Here is an 18,571-nt window from a genome sequence, read left to right as displayed (position 1 = left end):
ACTGAGGATTTACAATATATTTCTTGAGATTTTTATAGTGTTAATTCTTCCAGCATATAAAATATAATGGAAATGAGGTGTACAGACTAATCAGGTTTTTCTATGGCATTCACTTTTTACAGGTCTTAAGGGAACACTTGAGCCATACTGCAATACCCATTTGAATACAAAGAAAGGATAAGATGAGGCAACTGTGAATTCTATGTGAGTTGCCAGTCAGTCATGTTATTGACTTCACTTAACAGATAATGCTTGTAGAAGTACACAGGATTTGCTGGAAGAAAATCAAGGAAGATTCTTCATTTGGTGCTAGATACAAGCATTAAATGAAGTAGTGTAGGCCAACAGACTCATTAAAAGACAAGACACAGGCTTTAATAAGACATTTAAATCTCTTAATGGGCTGAACAGCTAAAGCTTTGCATCCAATGAAACCTCAGATGTAGGTACCTGATGGTATTTCATGTAAAACTCCCACCTCTCTTGCTTTGGTAAAGTAAGAATTTTACCCTGAAAACATACATAACCTATTTATGACTTACTGTTCAGGTGAGCTAGGTGTCAACTATAATGCCAAAGCTTGAAATATACTCCAGGGCTGATATTGGCATGATGTTTATTTTTAGAAATAAAACTCTCAGAGGAGCAATAGTAAACAATAGAGTTTGCACTGCTGAGAGCTATTGCTCCCAACAGTATTTCTCTAAGGAGTTACAATTTTAGAAAATTTCTTTTTAGAATGTCAGCAAGATATGCAGCATAAAAGGTTGAGATACTCCAAAACATGCACATTAACCAGCTTAATGTGTATACAGTGAGGAGTATACATTAAAAAATGGTAAAAACATGTCCAAACTCATTATAATGACAGTAGTCTTTCCTTCCAGGGAGGAAAGGGACAGCTTTAAGACAGTTACTGAAAGAATAAAACTGCTTACTGCTTTTTAAACCAGAGACACTTGACCAAAATGATCATAAGAACCAAGTATAAAAGAGGCCTTGTGTGTAAAAGGGACAGAAAGAAGTAGAAGAAAATCCCTGTGAAACCCCTGAAATTTGTATTTATAAACAATGGTCCTCTGCTCCTTTCAACTGCTACTCTAATAAGGGAAAGAGGTTTTGATCAATAGCCAACACCCCTTCCATCACTCTAACAGTGACAGGAGAGCAGCCTTCAGCTCTGCTTGTGCCATGTCAGTGCTCAGCTCTAGTCAGTGTGCCAAGAAACCTGATTGGGTTGTGGAATAGACCACCCAGTACCTCATCTTTTCCCAGCATTCCAGAACTGTTTGGGGTTTTGGCACCAACACCCTCCTCAGCTCTGGTGGAAAAGGCATCCCAATTAATAACTGGCTATTTGGACTGGTGGAGGAGACAGCTCCATCCAACTTCCTGCTCCCGAGGACTTGCAGTTCTGAAAGCCAAACTGAGTGAGGATAAGACAGGTAAGTTTCTTTGGAGTTCTCTGATATTCTTGAAAATGCTGCTTCAAAAAATACTTCACACTCTTATGAGGAAGATAATACCATTGGGAATAATTATTGGTTCTGTAACAAATCCAATCCTAAATACAATCAGAGAAGTGACACAACATGTAAGTTTTTGGACCCCAACAGCCTTTTTAAACCTAAACCCAGGCTTTTCAAGTACAAAGCATGCTTAATTCCATTTAATTCAGAAACAAACTGAGGTGCATACTTTTCAGGTAAGCATCTGTTTGAACCAAAAATGTCAGGACAAAAGGAATAAACAGAACTCTAATTTCATGAAAGATGGTATAGCTCAGTGTAGCATTCTTGCTCTGCTCTTGTGCTTTAACTTGCCTTTTCCAACTTGATGTATCAGGATACAGAAGTATGGGTCATAACCACACATTAAGAATTGATCCTGTCAACAACTTTTTAGAAGGTGGCAAACAGTAGGAAAAAATAAACCAACAACCTCTCACTGACAGTTGCCAGTGGTTTTGTAATTCAGGTTGTAAATACAAACTATTGTGCAACAAACAAATGTGACAAAGCCTATCTCAGTTAAATTTGTTTATATGATAAAAAATTAAAATATTAAACTGCTTATAGTGCAACATTCTAGTAGCATACATAAGTATACCATGCTTTATTTTAATTTACTGTTACATTATTTACAGTATATTGCAATGCTTTAAACTAGAGGTGAAAAAACAAAAATAGGTAATGGAAAACATTTACATACAGGTATGAGCCTTAATATTGTCCATCAAACCATCCAGTTCATTTTGCAGACTTGTGTGTTGTTCACATACCTGCCCCCTACCACAGGATACCTTTCTATCAGTGGTCTGCTCTGCTTGTAGATAATGGAAAGATGCTTTTAAAAACTGCATAACCTCCAAGCTTTTCTGTTTCTTCAAACACGATTTGCAAGTACAGCTATAAAATACATAAGAACTCTATTAATTACCCATATCTGATCAATCTGAAAACTGACTCTTGAAATAAGATCAGTGAATTTTCATTTCTGTAGAGTCATACCAAAGCTGAACGAAATTAGAGCCCTTTTCTAGCAATCTCTTAGTTGAAGAATGAAATTTTGTAAGAGGAAAGCAGTTCAAGGATTCATTATTTAAAATTCTGGGTTTTAATTGGGAGCTAAGCTCCTAGAACACAGGAAAAAATATGAGAATGTAGAATTATGTGCTGCCTTATTTAATGTTCCATAAAGCTTCTGCTGTGTGCACTGCTCAAGCTGATGAATGAATACAGTAAAAGTGATGCAGGAACTATGCCTGCAGTATTTATTTGATATCACTGTCCTAGTACTAGTGAAATAATGATTAATTATAGCAGAATAATTAACTACACAGGGAGAAAGGACTGTACTAAGAGCCACTGAATACTGCAAGGAGTTATGTAAAATCCAGTGACTATTAAGAAGTGTCTTAAGGACAACTGTCTTCTAAACATAAGAAAGACTAACCACAGAGCTGTTCTTAGGAGTTTATGTGATTTATGCCTCTTCTCCTAAGAGACTTATGTCTCTTCTCCTAAAGGGAAAAATTCTTTTCTCACTTTCTCTGAACATCTTTGGAAGAACTTTAGAACACTGCACACCTGTTTCCTAGGATGCAATAGCCCCAGATGAACTACTTTAGATGACAACACTGCTTAAGCAGCAAATAACTACTATTCTCTTGTTTACATTTCTGCTCACAGCAGACAGGAATCAGAATAACTTCAGGCTGCTTTTAGGTAGGGACAAAAGTCAGTGGAAGTTTGAAATTCAGTGTTGTCTTTAATTTTTGAGTCTCAGTGTTTAAGCCTCATTTTCAGAAAAGATTTTATAATATCTTAGGACAAGATACTGTACCATATATTCTGTGAATGCTTACTTCTACTAATGTTTGTTCCCAATGCAACAGAACTGATTCACTTTCTCTGCAGTGCATTAGGCAGCTATTAGGCCTATAATGCATTTCAGGAATAGAGCGTTTTAAAATGTTTTCCCCAGCATTACTCAGATTAAGCTAAGATTTAGAAATACTTCAGTAAGAGCTCTAGTCTTCCCAGAAGATGAGAGTAAAAAAAAAAACAAAGTATAAAAACATCAATCCATTCCACTTTGCATTGTTTCAACAGACTCTCTGTAACTTTACAGGCCAACTGTGAAAAAGCCAAGCACCCAATACAGCACATTTATGAAGTATGCTAGTTTGCCCACCACCCCAAGAGTTTTGTAGCCTTACCTTCTGTATCTAAATTAAGTATTTGGGATTTTGTGTTTTGTTTCTCTAACACCCACATTCTTGAGCACTTTGTGCTTGTGCTCTGCGTGGTGATCTCAGCTGTCTCAAGGCAGCATCTCCATACTGAATACCTGAGCCCATTCTCTCTGGATCCAATTCTCCTGATGAGAAACAAAATGGTCACAAGAACATATATCATGTGCAAATAATACATTCTAAATTAAACATTAACATTAGATTAAAGAAAAAGCATAATCATATTCTAATCTATTTATGGAGAGATTATCTCAATTCTGTCTGCTTTTAGGCAATTTCAAACCTGAATAATTTTCTCCTCTAATTTAACCATATGCCCTTGACCATGATGACAAAGCAATCTGTCTCAGGCTGCAAACAAGAAATGCATTTGCACTACCTTGAGCAAAAGAAAGGTCTAAAATGTCTTCTGTGAATACAGTTAAAAACTTTCAGCTTTCAGAGGCTCATAGCAAAGAAAATAGTATTGCAGATACCAAGCCAAACAAAAATGGATCAATCTGATAGAAGGATTCTGAAAAGAACTGCTCCCCAGGGAAAATGATCAACCTTTCCAACTTCTTATATCCACTTCTGCCTACTTCATACCCTGTGTCTTCATAACTGTTCTTATGGCTGTGTGGTGGTCTGGCCAAGAGAGACCGCCATAAGATCCTTACAGTGTCCATTTTTGCATGATTCAGTGGATGTGTGCTGACAGAAAAACGCCAGGAGCAGTTCACAGAAAATAAGACATAATTCTGTGGTGGCAGTGCCTCTTTAAAGCAGTCATCAAACTACAGTATTGTGAAAAACTAGCTATACTTTCCTTTTTCATTTAAGTTTTGGGTTTGTTTAGGTTCTTTTTGTTTGCTTAAAAATGAAAGCTGCTGTTTGGCATTGATTTGATGCAGTAATCAGAAAATTCCTCTGAACATATCATATTATTTTAATCTAAAAATATGTGTTTGGCATTGGAAATGTGTAATTAGAATCCCGAGACAGACTTTTCAATATGGCCAATACTTAAAACTTTAAAGATATCAAGCAGCTAGAAAAAAAGAAAAACTGGAATGCAAAATAGCTGTAATGATATCTAACACACAGGAGCCTGTCTCCAGCAGAAACCTGCCCCTTGTGTTGAGAAGGTTCTGGTATATTTCTAGATCTGCAAAAGTAAAAATGATTTCAACTGAGAGGCAGAGGTCACTTCAGAGAAATAGTTGCTAGAAACATTCCTGATATTTTTAGTATTACTGTTCATACTATCTTGACTGTATTTCCTGTTACATATGAGAAGCAGAATTTAAGTTATGACTGCCCTGATATTAGGTTTTTATTCTGGACTATAAAAACTCTGAAATCAGGCTTGGTATTTGTAGGGATGCAGCAACCCACAGAACCTACACTCAGACCTGACTTAAGATAAAGAGGTCTAACCTACACTCAGACCTGATGTTAAGGTAAACATCACCCACAATTGATACCACCACCCCTTTTTGGAATACAGATCTCACTTAGACATCCATTCCTTTTAAAGCATAAGAGAAGCACCTAGAAAACAAATAGGTTATTTTAAACAAATAGGCTATTTTACCAAAATGAAATTTTGGGTTTTTTTGCTTTAATTCTATTAGAGGACTTTGAATGGTGATATTTCCATGTGCACTTTTATTCATTTTCAGATAAAATAAAAGATTTTATAAAGCTTAATTTACCTGATTCAATTTTATTGAGTATTTTCCTTGCACACTGTACAAAGGCCTCTTCAACATTTTCCCCCGTTAGAGCACTTGTTTCCAAGAACATCAGCTCTACATTTGACACCAAAAAAAAAAATCCTCAAAACAAGTCTGGAATAGCAGGTATAGTAATTCAAAACATTAAAGCCAGGAGCAATAAAAATATTTGTACAGAGATCTACAGTCAAAAAGCATGGTCCAGAAAAACTTTTGATGGCAAAACCACAAAAAACATCCTCTAAAATTTACTCAGGCACCCTAGAGAGCTGGAGCACAAAAATAACCTGGGCTGTGCATGCAAACCTACGCTTGAAACCAAACTTCATAGTTTCCCATTAATGGAGGTTACATGCAAAAGCAAAGCCAGTAACCAGAGCTGGTAGAAAAAACTAATTGATTTATAAAAGCAAAACCAGATTTTACTTGATGGCAGGACTGCAGCATAGAAGAAGCTCAGACCAAGACTGGCTTTAGCTGATGAAGAATCATGTCGTCAGACTGGAAATTCTGAATACTACAGACCAGGTAATTGTTGTCTGGATTCACGCCCTGCACTGAACTCAGTTTTCAATGAGTAAAACTCATTGCTTCAAACTTCAGCAGACCCCATACAACTTTGTGTGTTATCTACAGCTGTTTGAAGACAAGGCAATACCTGAAGTGGTATTCCATTTCCTACAGAATATACCTCGATACAGAGGGTATTCTTAAAGGAGCAGCTTTGAGTAGAAGAACCACTGGTAATGAGACTGAAGTAGTACCTGTAGTTTTCACTTCAAGCACTGCCTCTCTGGGCCTCAGGTACTGATAGAACTCTTTTCTGTAGACAGGGTACAAAGTACAGCCTAACTGCACAAAAATGTAAATGATCTGAAGGACTACGCATCTTTGAATGCTACATCAAGGTTTTTGTATTACTTACCATTTTCCTGTGCAAACCGGGATGCTTCTAAAAAAGTGACTTCACGATCTGCATCAAGATCCTTTTTGTTTCCACACAGTATTATCACAATATTTTGACTTGCTAACATTCTTGCATCCGTCAACCAATTAGTAAGTGCATTGTAGGTTTCCCGGCTGTGCAGGAAATGAAATCCTTTATTAGGACACACTCATTTCTCATGAATAGATCACCGAAACAAAACTCAGACAGCAAATCTGTGTTTGTGGCAAACAAAATGCTGGTAGTCAGGCAAGGCACCTACACATCTCAGTGTGCCAGTGATGAACTGGGAAGAGTATCAAATTCCTTCATGAAACTATTGAAAAGCTTGAGTTTTTAAAAATCAAAATTGAATTATTCACAATATATAAACACAATTATAAAATACTGTGTTAATGTGAAAAGCTAAAATTTTAAGCTCTTATCTAATTTTAACCTTTTATATGACATTTTGGGACAACAGAATGAGATATTATTCCACTTGGAATTCAATGACACTTAAATTACCAGTGGGATTGTAAGAATATACGAGGCTTGCGTAGATGTGCATGCCTGAACTTTCACACAGGTGTCAGGACCTACACTGCAGGCAGTCACCCTGCACACACCACTTGCCATTGTAGCAGTGGTCAGGAAGAAAGCTTTCAAGCAGTAAGACTGACAGATGACTCCAGCTGACCTTAAGCAGAACACAGATTTCCAAGCTTGCTGAGAGAACCCTTCACTCACAGAACAACAAGCAACAACCTAGTGAACCACCATTACCCAACCCAAAACTTATCTGACAAATATCAGTCAATGGTGGCAGGAAGAATGTGAACACATGTAATGGTGAGGAGTTTTACTGGCTTTTATTGAAAGATGCAGAGATGAACTGCTGATCCATGATCAGCAGTTTCCACAAGAAAGGGTGCACCATCTTGGTTAAGGGTGGCTGAAGTCCACGCTTGTTTCTGTGGCAGGGCTTGCTGAGCCAGTGGCTGCATGTAGTCCACCATTATTAGACCAGTGGAGGGCTAATCCCCACAAATTTGTGTAACTCTTTAGGATTGCTCACATCTGACATTCGCAATATCTCATGTAAGCAAGTTCCAAAGCTTACATACACACTGAAACAGAAGTATTTCTTATACTTTCTTTTCTTTCTGTCCAATCTCGATTATAGCATTAAGTACCTGGGGAGGAATCATTGTGCATTAATTGGATCGGGCAGTCTATGAGGAAAGGAGTTGCTGGCTTTCTTACCTGGTTATATCATAGACAAGCAAAGCACCTGCAGCCCCTCTGTAGTAACTCCTTGTTACAGACCTGAAATAGAATTACAAATGCTCATTTCTGTGGTGCCTTCACTGTTTAAATCTGGGTTAATATAACACAATCTGTATTATGAAACAGAATTCTTATTTACATATTTAAAACAAAATGTGCTTTTTACACAATGTTATCAGCTGTGCAGCAGCAGACGAATTACAATCAGGATTTTGATGAAGCACTTCGATTAAATATAGCTGTACGAGGATTCTCAGAGTCCATTATGACCCACGTGGTGCTGAAGGTACACAAATCACCATAATACATGACCAGATATAGAACTGGAGGCTGATATCTGGTCAACACACTGAAGAGACCTCATTAATGAAGACTATATATCACAGCCCAGCTTTATTTAGTCAGAAGTATATCCAAAGGACTTGTCTGAGTTTTGGGCAGCAATCTAGTTAATGTCTTCTATCAGGCTTCTACCATCACACTCACCTCTGTTAACCAACTCCTCTCCCAAAACAGAGACCTCAGACACACACTCAATCTGCCCCCCTCCTCCAAATATATGAAAAAAAATTCATGTCCTATTTGATGGTGAATGTACCCAGGAATCCATTTGATTTTTACTATGCCTTTTTCTTAGATTTTTATCTATGCCTCAGATGTAGAACACTTAAAATACAGCATTAAAAGGACACTGATTGTTATAAGCTGACAAACTGATTGTTTTTTCTCTAAGAAACTTAAGATATCTCAGTCTTTCCAGAAATGTATTTACCCCAATGAATTTGACTGATTTTTTTCTTCTCTAATAAAATTGTAAATAATTATACTGTGCAATTGCTTTCATGCAGATTTTGAACAGCTTAGAGCTTCCTGACATTTACTTATTCCAACCAATAGAAGGTCTCCTAAACATAGAGTTAAGTGCATACTCTTAGTTAAAACAGTTAATTATGAATTTGGCTGGTGAGCAAGATTTTAGCCACCTACTCCACTCATATACCTTAACAGAAAATACCCAATGAAAGAAAGGGCAGAAACTCAGACCCTGCAAGGCAACACTGCTCTACTGAAATCAATGGATCTGTGTCACTGTTTCCACATTGGAAGTTTAATATGAAAGTAGACAAACAATTCCACTGACCAAAAAGCTTTGCCTGCTTACAAGCAGAGATAAATAACATCCACCACTCACAGCAGCAATTGTAATAACACTTAATAACATGTCTGAAAAGCATACCTGAACCGCTCTTGACCTGCTGTATCCCATATCTGCAATTTTACATATTTACCACCAACATTTATGATCTTTGAACCGAATTCCACTCCTATAGTATGATTTGAGTCATCTTTGACTATGAAAAAATAAAAAAAACAAACATTTTTTGAAGAATATTTAGAGTGAATAGGTTTTACATAAAACAATTTAGATATTATCAAAAACTCCTCAGTGTTCAAATTACAAACTTCCTGAACCATCAAATTCAGTGCAGCTTGTAAGATCACTGCTACCACACAGAAATGAATGTTCTTACAATTTTTGACAGTTTAGTCAATTCAAACTTGCTACTAGAAAGGCCTGCTTTAAATAATTTCCAGTTCACTTTAATAAGTGGCAAAATACTTCTTGTACACTTTTTTCCAACTGTGTTTTCTAATACTTTGATGCCATTTAAAATTAAAATTAATGAGAATGCATACAGTCTTGACCATGAATATGCAAGAGACAATTCTTCTTTAATGCACAAAGTTAAGATACTTGCTCTATGTATGCTCTTGATATCACAGAATCTCAGCAATTTACAGCTGCTCATACTAGAAGCAAGGGCTTGTTTCAAATTCACTCAGAATCAAGCCATGTTCCTAGTGCTTACATATCATTATCCTTAAACATTCCTCAAGAGATAAGGTGAATTACTGTTTGGTTGAGAAAGACACCAGTGACCTTAGATTTACAAAGGTTTCTAAATGCATATTATTTTTGTTTAATCTTGATGCCAAATGTACAATCCAACAGGAATTTTTCTCTTATGCTGTTTATCTCTGAATAACATTCACAATTGAGTCTTTATCAGTATTTATCATAGACCACACAGTCCTTAACAAAGAAAACAGAGTTACTATTTATTTTGAAAGATGCTGCATGCTTTCTAAATCTACTCAAGCAATTCAGCTTTTCTTTCATTATTTTTTCTAAAAGATCCAAGTCTCTACTATATATCCAGGGAATCTTGCAGCTGCCAATTATACCTCTCACAGAAATTAAGTCTGTACTTTCACCAACATCTTGTTATATTTTTTTGAGAATAACAGAGAGTAATGCTCCATATTAGGCTTTAATCTAAAGACAAACAGTGAGCAATAAGAATTTACAGCATGATTCTGAACATAATCTAAATCCTAAATTACTAAAATCCTCACCTACAGAAATAAGAGAATTAGGGAAGCTTCCCTACCAATGATAGGTACCCTACCAATGTAGACAGAGCCTTTACCTCTGATACAAGGCAGTGGAGAACTTTTACTGTCCTTCATATGTACTTACATTTCTTTTCAATAAATTGGTGTAGCAAACAGGATTTTCCAGTTCCAGCATTTCCTATGACCAAGAACTTAAACAGGAAATCTGAAGATTGAAAGAAAAAAAAAAGCTAAATTTTAGTATGGACTCACATTTTTGTGACAAGATCAACTCACAAGCCAGCTATTTTCTTGTAGCTGTTACTTCAAAGAGAAGGGAATAGATGACAAAATTAGCAAAATAGCAATAAATCTGAAGAATTATCCAGTGTCTGCAATAGTGATGTTACACAGCAAGAACTAAGAATTCTTCTTTATGGAGAGGCAAGAAAGACAAAACAAAGTAGAAATAGCTGAATCTGAGTTCAGTTAAAATAGGCTCAACCACACCTAAATGGTTGGCTTGTATTCCAGTAATGTGTTTTAAGACTGTGTAAGCAATTAACTATAGTCAACACAAATATACAGTGATAACACTTCTTAAAATCTACAATTCTAGAGAGGAGTGGTTGTGATTTTTTTTGGGTGGGGTTTTTTTTGGGTGGGGGGGATTAAAATATACATTAATTTGAACTTCTCTATTAACAGTTTAATATTCATAACTTTGTTTTTAATCCTTGTACAGCTGGGACAACCACAGTATTTCTCTGCAAAATTTAGAGGGAAGAAATAATTTTTTTTTTGGGATGCCTAGTTTCACATTTCTTCCACATGTTAAATTAATATACATGTATTTCTGTTACCTATTTATGAGCCATTTATATCAATGTTCTTTGGTAATACACATTTTCAAGATTTATGGCCTTTTTCTATTGTTTCAACAGTTACATAAAACACTTTAATGCTACCACCACAAATCTGATTTCAGTTTTGCTAAAGACCGAAGAAAGCTTCCCTGTCTTACACCTCTCAAAAATGATAAACTGATTAAAAAGCTTACAACTGCTTCCCCTAATATACTGCCACCAAAGCAACATTTACAGCTCATGCAAGATTCCCTATTTATTTTTCTACTAGCAGCAGATTTTTTATTCTTTAGTGCACAGTTTCTCTAAGAAACAGAGCAGGTCTCCAGAAGACATCTGGTAAGCATGCAAGGAAAATTACTTAGTTTGCAATATCAACAAAAATAAAAGCATTAGTTTTGTTAAGAGTGTTCAAAGCTGTCATGTGGGCTACATGGATATTGGCCCAGGGTATGGCAGAATAAAAAGAGGACTAAATTATACTCAGTAAGTCAAAGAACTGATAAAATCCTCTACCAGGACCTCGTTTGAGTACTTAGTTTCAAAAATCAAATTTAAGAGGTATACAAATCTATGTACTCATTCCATTTCATGAAGGAGTTCTTGTTATGGTATATCATAAACAGTCCCTAGCAATGGCAAAAGGAACAAGCAAGTTTCTCAAAGGCTAAGAAGATTCCCACTGTTAAAAAGACAGGGCTGTGAGTCCTGGAAATGAATACCGTTCTTTGTCTTCACCCGTCTTCTGGATTTTATTAATATTTAAAATGAGGTAATGTTTTACTAAGGATTTTTGTTTTTATACATTCTGCCCTTCTTGTTTCAAATGCTGTAACAGGCTCAGAATAGATTCTGAATTTTACTCTTCTCAGAAGACTGCTGTTTCTTGCTCACAAATATGATCATTTACATGCTCAAGACTTTCTATTCCAAAATCCTTTCATTTGTCACACCCCCACCCAGCTGCTCATGCTGTCTGGATTAAAAAAAAAAATTACAAAAAGGATTTTCGTTCAGGTTGTGAAAAATTTGTTAACTCCTGTAAAGAAAGGCCCTTTATGTCATCTCAACTGCAAAGTACGCTGAAGCTGAGAACCCTTCACTCTATCAAGTCTTCACTGTTAGCATGAAATGCAGATATCATAAATAGCCCAAAGTGTGAGGATAAGATAAAGTCAGGCCTTGAGACAGCCATGTTGCTGCCAGTCACTGATCTGGAGGAGCATCAGAGCAGCAGTGTATTTTTCCCCAAGGTGTTTTAAGTTGAGGTGCTTTATATTTTGCTCTGAAAGCAACAGTGCTATTTGGGGATTTTATATTAATGTCTTTAAATTGATAATATATTTTAGCAGCACTTCATCATAGACTCCTAATTTCTATCCAGATTCTACTGTGCCTGACAAATTTAAAAGAGACTCTCTCCTACAAATAAATCACTTAGATGCCAGTTCAATGCCTGCTTACTTAGTAGACAAAAAAAAAAAAAAAATCTGACAAAATAGCAAATAGGCTTTTTAAGATGAAACTTGAAACTAGTCACAATTCAACTTTTTCCACAGTATGAAAATAAGAGAAATGTGTTTTATTCCAACAAACTAAGAGAAATGTGTTTTAGTCCACTTCATAAAATGAAAATGTCAGCCACCTAACGAAAATTTTAAAACCATTTTGCACCAAAGGCAGCAATGTTTCCAAACACATGTAGACTTAAAGACACTGTTACCTTCATAAATATAACCATGCTTCTATCCTTTTAAATTCAAATTTTATGTAAATTACTCAAACTAACAAAATGCTTTTAGACTTATGTTATCAGTTTATCCATGAGCACTGGATAACATGGTTCAGGAAATATGGAATACTCTGCATATTTAATCAACTGCAAAGAAGGACAAGAAAAAGGCTTTGCCAATACCAAATGTTAAAAATACCAAGATTTGTTTTAAGTTCACAGCCTAGCCTATTAACAAATAAGGTAATACCAGGTAAGAACAAAGAGAACATTTTTTGTCGCCCTGATTTTTAAAGATTTTCTAAAGCCTTCTAAGTTTACATTCTTGTAGCAAACTTTCTCACACAACTTTCCGTAAATAACTTATTGTTTTTGCATTCCTTCGTAGAGGAGAAATTTGATGGACTGGTAGTTTGTCCAGTGTTGTTGGAGAAGTGGCACTTTCACCCTCCAATCCACTGGCACCTTTGGAAAACTATAAATGTTGGAGTCAGAAATAAACTTCCTTTTTTACCTTCACAAGAGCAGAGGCCTGCATTGTGTTTTCTAGTGTCCTATAGTGACAATTTTTCATCTTGTTATTTATTCTGCAACTTCTTTCTTATAATGTCATTCTGTATGATAACAAGTACCACATCAACTACATTTTTATTACTTATTTTAGCACATGATTTAGGACATGAAATGTTTTCTCTTTAAGCTGTACAAATGTATGTAAAATTTAGCACAGTTTGGAAGCACTGTGAGATCAAATGAGACAGGGCAAACAGCTTCTTTTAGACCATCACTGTGGACTCGAACTTTATATATTCATTCTTAGCAACTTCAGCAAATGCAACTCATATTCCAGTGTTTGCACTACTGCTTAATTGCTCCAGTTTTTGGTTTTGGTGTCCTCTTCCCAGAGGAGTTAGTTCACTTCATTTCATAGCTTTTTTTTTAATCTCCTTTTTTTTCCAATTGACAAAGCAGCTCAGAGCTCCAGCATTCCAGTCAGTTGCTAATGCTGTCACCCTAGAGAAACTTTTCTTTTGAATGCTCTTGTTCCTTCTTCATAGAAAATCCAAAAAGCAACATCATTCAGATGTTACAAATGCTTGCTGCCATGCTGCCTACTGAAAAGGTCTAGAAAAGTTAAAGCACTTTGCCTTTAAATAAGATCGTCTTTATACAGAAGGGATTTAGGATCAAAACTGAACTCTGTGCTAAAGGGAAAAAAGGTTACAAAATATACACTACAGAAATCATTAGGAGATGAAACGCAGCATAGCATGGCTGTTTAAGGAAATAAGATATTAGAAAGAATCAACTTACTCTCCTCTGAGAGCTACATGCATCACCTGATCCCAAACAGGGTAGGGGGTGCAGGAAATAAAACATTTTCTATCACAGGCAAAAAGGTAAAATTGTGGCTTCACCCTAAAGATGGACCAGCAGAACAAGCTGTTAAACGACATAAATTACATCATGGTTTTTGTGTTTGTTTTTTTCTTTTGGGGGTGGTGGTGCAATATGAGCTGAGGGGAAAGGAGAATAGAGACAATTGTGGGCTTTGACTCAAACACCAGCAAAAACAGATGGCTGATATGGCAACCACCCCCAGACATCCAACCTCCTCCTTTGACTGAGGTCTGCTCCAGCAGAAGAAATAGTCAAACAGCTTCTGAGATGCTGTAGCTTACTCCTTAAAATGCAATGATAATTAAATTGTTTCCTTCACACTGCTAATACAGTAGGGTAGGGAGGAGGCCAAATTATATCCCCAATCTCAGTTTGAAGTCCTCCCAACTCCTTGCTATAGAGTAGAATTTATATTCACTAATGATGACTCTTTGGAAACTCTCTCATTCATGGCACAGGGCAGGAGGAAAGAGTGCTCTGATGCATTCCCACTGGCACATGCTGCCCCTAAATGAAAGGAGGAGCTATTCCCACTGCTTATTCCTTTCTCTAGCAGAAAGTTAACAAGATAAACAGGTAGAACAGATCAACCTGGCTCTATTCCAATCTGCAAAAAGAATGCTTCAGAGAGGGAAGTTCTGCTTTCTCACAAGAAAAAGAGCTATGTTCTCTAAGGAATAAAATCAGATTTGAAACAAACTGAAGACCAGGGTGATTAATGCAAACATCATCAGGTAAATGGTGTGGGACAGCATGGCGAAAAAAGGACAAATCAAATTGTCCAGACCAAAAAGAATTATTTTCAAATGGATGGAAAGACTGTACAGCCTCTGCCAATGACAGAGATTGGTAAACTTATGTGACCAGATTGGGATTTGTAGATGCTGGTGGAAAAAACACAAGGAACTAAGAAGTGAAGAGATTTGACTTGAATTTTACACATTGCATTTATTCAATGCTTGACAACTTCCATCCTTCTACCATTTAAAATCCAAAGGTTGCTTTGCATTTATTTATTAAGAATAAGTGACTTTCTGTCAGGCTGTCTTTACTACAAAAACATGTATATTTTGCACTGGGAAGCAAGCTAAAACATGCATGCTTTGTTATATGGCAATTATCCATAGAAAGGCCATTGCATCTCAGAAAACCTGAGTTAAAAGAGTTTCCTATGAATAAGAGATCTGTTTCCAATGTTAAATGTCTTTCTTCTAAAAGAAAGACTCTTTTCTCTCCAAAGCAGCAGGAAAATGTTCTTTCTAAACCCAGTCTCAAAATTCATGGAGTTATCTTGTATTCATGTTTGGTTTGGTTTTGGCCCTTTGTATGGGAAATAAATTGAACACGTAAGAATTAAATAGATATTGAACTGAACACATAAATAATTGAACAGATAAGAAAGCTAAGAACAGAAGATACACAACTGATGTAATAGGTTTGCAGGAGTAAAAATATTAATTGTAAGCAAAATTTAGTGTCAATACTGAGAAGCTGCAGAACTTTGTTTGAAAAGAGGGAAGAAACAAGAATCTCAATAATGGACAGAACGAGTTGTGAAAAGTGAATGAACAGAAAACCTTCAAAGAAGACAGAATTTGACATGGAGGAAGAAACTAAGGAGGAAAAAAACCCAGGAGACATGAAATTAACAGCAGTGGCCAATGGAAAGGCTCTTTATTCCCTACAGATTGAGAAAAATACTGGAAAAAATAACCCCCCTTTCAACAGAAAGACAAATTGAAGCCTCACAGCACAGTTAAAATCATAGGAAAGACATACAGCAAAATGACATTGTGAAGAAAAACACCAACCCAAACACCAACCAGTTTCCTGAGCCTATCTGTATGGGATAAAAAGCTTGAGGTTACATAATTAGAATGGGTCATAATTCAGGTGGCAAGAAAAATCTAATTCATGATTTAAGGATTTACAAGCTACAGGGATTCCAGGAGCGGGATACAGTGATCCTTAGTCTCAGTCACCAGAAGGAAACTGACCTAATACTTCTCCCATCCTCCATAGCCATTGTAACAGCTGGTCAGCAACAAACCACTCTTTGTTAGGACAGTGAGCACATTAAATCCAGAGTTTATCAAGCACAGAAGATCCATAATTTAATCACATGGTACTGCTAACTTTGATCTGTCAATGGGGCTGCTACATAAGTGGACAGGACACTGCAAAATTAGTTACTGACTACTGTTATGGTCAGAGATTGAAGAGCCATTAGTTAAACCTTATGCTATAACTTAGCTTTTATTCTTCTGTGTTCTCTAGAACTTGACACTCCAGCCTTCTAGCTCGGAATTTTTTGTAGCCTATGTGTGCATAGGACAAACACGGAAACTCCAAAAGGTGATATATCAAACAAGAATTAAACAAATACAGGACCAGCCCACATCTACAAAGCTTCCATTTCAAGGGCTTGTTTTCTTGGATAGCAAAATAATATGAAAGTATCAACAGCTTCAGTGGGCTTACTATCCCTATTCTGCATCACTGGAACAATGCAAAAAATGCTTCAATGTTCTGGTTTAAGATACCAATCATCTATTTGGCTTACCTAGTATTACAGTATGAAAGGAGGACCACCACTGAAATGCTGTCATCTCTGGTTTTCTACCAACTCTTTTGCTCAGAGACCACCACAAGCATAGCCAAAGTGGTCCCAGTTCTAGATCACAGGAGTACAGAGCATGAAGAACTTGTTTAAACTCAAATCTAGGTGGACAAAGCACACCCCTCTGGTTTCTACATGTAACTTTTACATGTTTCTAGAACAGATGGACAAAAGAAGCAAGGTTTGGATATCCTAATGTTGGCACTTCAAGGGCTGCCCCACATTCTTGCCTCTTTTTGCCCCTTAGTTCTGTGCATTTGCTGTACACCAAAGCACTGACTAGGACAGAACATCAAGCACTGATGACTACAGCATTGAAAATAAAATTACTTACACAGCAGAAACAATCAGGTCACTTGGCCTACTCCTAATGGACATCCCAGCTTCCAAAAGTTTCCAGAATTGTTGTGTCCAATTTTGCTTTGATTATTCAATTATTCCCCATTCATTTCTGATCCTACTCTCATGGACTATGAATGTGAACCTACCACATGGCTTCAGAATATGTTCATATGTACAACAGCATCTTTATACTGGAAAATATTACAGAACAGTATGGTACGGAAAGGGTAGAAAAGAAATCTATTCAAAGCAGAGATTCAAGTAAAATTATAAAGAAAAGAAATGAATACTATTCAGTTGCTTCTTATCTCCTCCACCTAGCCAGCAATACCAGCTCTGCTTGCCTCTTTGACTCCTCACTTCTCTTTGATGTTTCCCAGCGACGCACTGGACACACCCTGTCAGTGCCTGCACTCCGACTTACTCCGTCGCATAATTTCCTAACAGCAGAAGTCAGATACCCATGCCAACACAGGGACACACGAACATACCCATCGATCTTTTTCCCCCCAACTCACTCTCACAGTCAACTCTTTCTGACGCCTGCACGTCTAAGACAACAGGACCGAAACCTCAACTTGACCGCAGAAGCACCCGCCGTCTCCAAGTAAAGGAAGGGGCAGCTTCTCCCAGCGGACACGCACTGCAAGTTTCCTGCTGGACTCCCCGGACCACAGCAAGCAGCGCCCAAGCCGCTCCCTGCTCACCCTGAGGGATAACTCGGAGCGCTCCTGCCGGGCCGGCCGGGAGCCATGGGCGGGGCAGGCGCTGGGGGCTCAGGGGGACCCACCCGAGCCCGGGGAGCCCTCACGTCAGACCGGCTCCTTCTCCGCTCTTCGGGAGGCACTGCCTGGCCCCGGGCCCGCTCCCCCGGAGGGGAGGAGGGAGAGTGGGTCCCCTCACCCCGCCCCCGGATCCTACCGTAGGTTTCGGACATAGCACTCTTCGACATCCCGGGAGGGGTGACCCCGCGGCCGCTGACTCGCTGCTCGCCCCGCCCGGGGTCGGCGCTGACGGCGGAGAGAACCGAACAGGCCCCGCCGCCCGGGCCCGGCTCGGCTCAGCTCAGCTCAGCCCAGCCCAGCCCAGTTCAGCCCCGCCCCGCACCGCCCCGCACCGCCCCGCACCGCCCCGCACCGCCCCGCACCGCCCCGCCCCGTCCGTGCCGCGCCGCTGCCGCGCAGGCGCGCCCCAGCCCCGCGGGCGCCCCGCCTCCCCGCGCGCGCGTGGCAGCTCGCGGCCGCGGCCCCGCCCCCCGGCGGCCCCGCCCCCAAAACAAGGCGCACGTGCGCGGGGTGCTCCCGCCCCGCTGCCTTCCCAGGGCGGAAGGCGTCTGGAATGCGCTCCCCGAGCCAACGCGGGCTGGTTACCCGTGCGCAGCACCAAGGCACACACCGAGGCGCTGTTCCCGCGGTTCTCCGCGTTTTATTCCAGTTCGTGCCAAGCAGGGAGCCGGGCGGTGGCCTACGAAAGGCTGGCTCCCCGGTCACCGAAACGTTACGGTAGTTATACGTTTTAACAAA

The 18,571-nt window shown here is 38.5% G+C and overlaps 1 protein-coding gene across 2 annotated transcripts; it reads right to left on the bottom strand.

Annotated features, from left to right (window-relative positions):
* Positions 1–599: 599 nt before the first annotated feature.
* RAB4A (RAB4A, member RAS oncogene family) lies at positions 600–18,136 on the bottom strand. Of its 2 annotated transcripts, XM_053938055.1 has the most exons (8): positions 17,970–18,136; positions 10,233–10,313; positions 8,928–9,042; positions 7,667–7,729; positions 6,401–6,555; positions 5,455–5,550; positions 3,722–3,882; positions 600–2,408 (listed from the first exon to the last, which is right to left on the bottom strand). In XM_053938055.1, the coding sequence occupies exons 1-7, from the start codon at positions 17,998–18,000 to the stop codon at positions 3,767–3,769; spliced, it is 657 nt and encodes a 218-aa protein (XP_053794030.1). In that variant the 5' UTR covers positions 18,001–18,136; the 3' UTR covers positions 600–2,408; positions 3,722–3,766. The 2 variants fall into 2 exon arrangements, with proteins under 2 accessions (XP_053794030.1, XP_053794031.1); XM_053938056.1 differs by lacking the exon at positions 5,455–5,550.
* Between the last annotated feature and the right edge of the window lie 435 nt (positions 18,137–18,571).

The sequence above is a fragment of the Vidua chalybeata genome, chromosome 3 (genome assembly GCF_026979565.1).
Source record: "Vidua chalybeata isolate OUT-0048 chromosome 3, bVidCha1 merged haplotype, whole genome shotgun sequence".
NCBI classification, from domain to species: domain Eukaryota; kingdom Metazoa; phylum Chordata; class Aves; order Passeriformes; family Viduidae; genus Vidua; species Vidua chalybeata.
Note: the sequence above shows the minus strand (reverse complement) of the source record. Positions and strands in the feature narration are given on the sequence as shown.

Coding starts and splice junctions, on each gene's coding strand:
- RAB4A (XM_053938055.1), bottom strand. CDS start 18,000: ATGTCGAAGAGTGCTATGTCCGAAACCTACG. Junction 7,730..8,927: donor GCAGGTCAAGAGCGGTTCAG/GTATGCTTTTCA, acceptor ATTCTATTTCAG/GTCTGTAACAAGGAGTTACT. Junction 3,883..5,454: donor ACTCAATAAAATTGAATCAG/GTAAATTAAGCT, acceptor GTTTCTCATCAG/GAGAATTGGATCCAGAGAGA.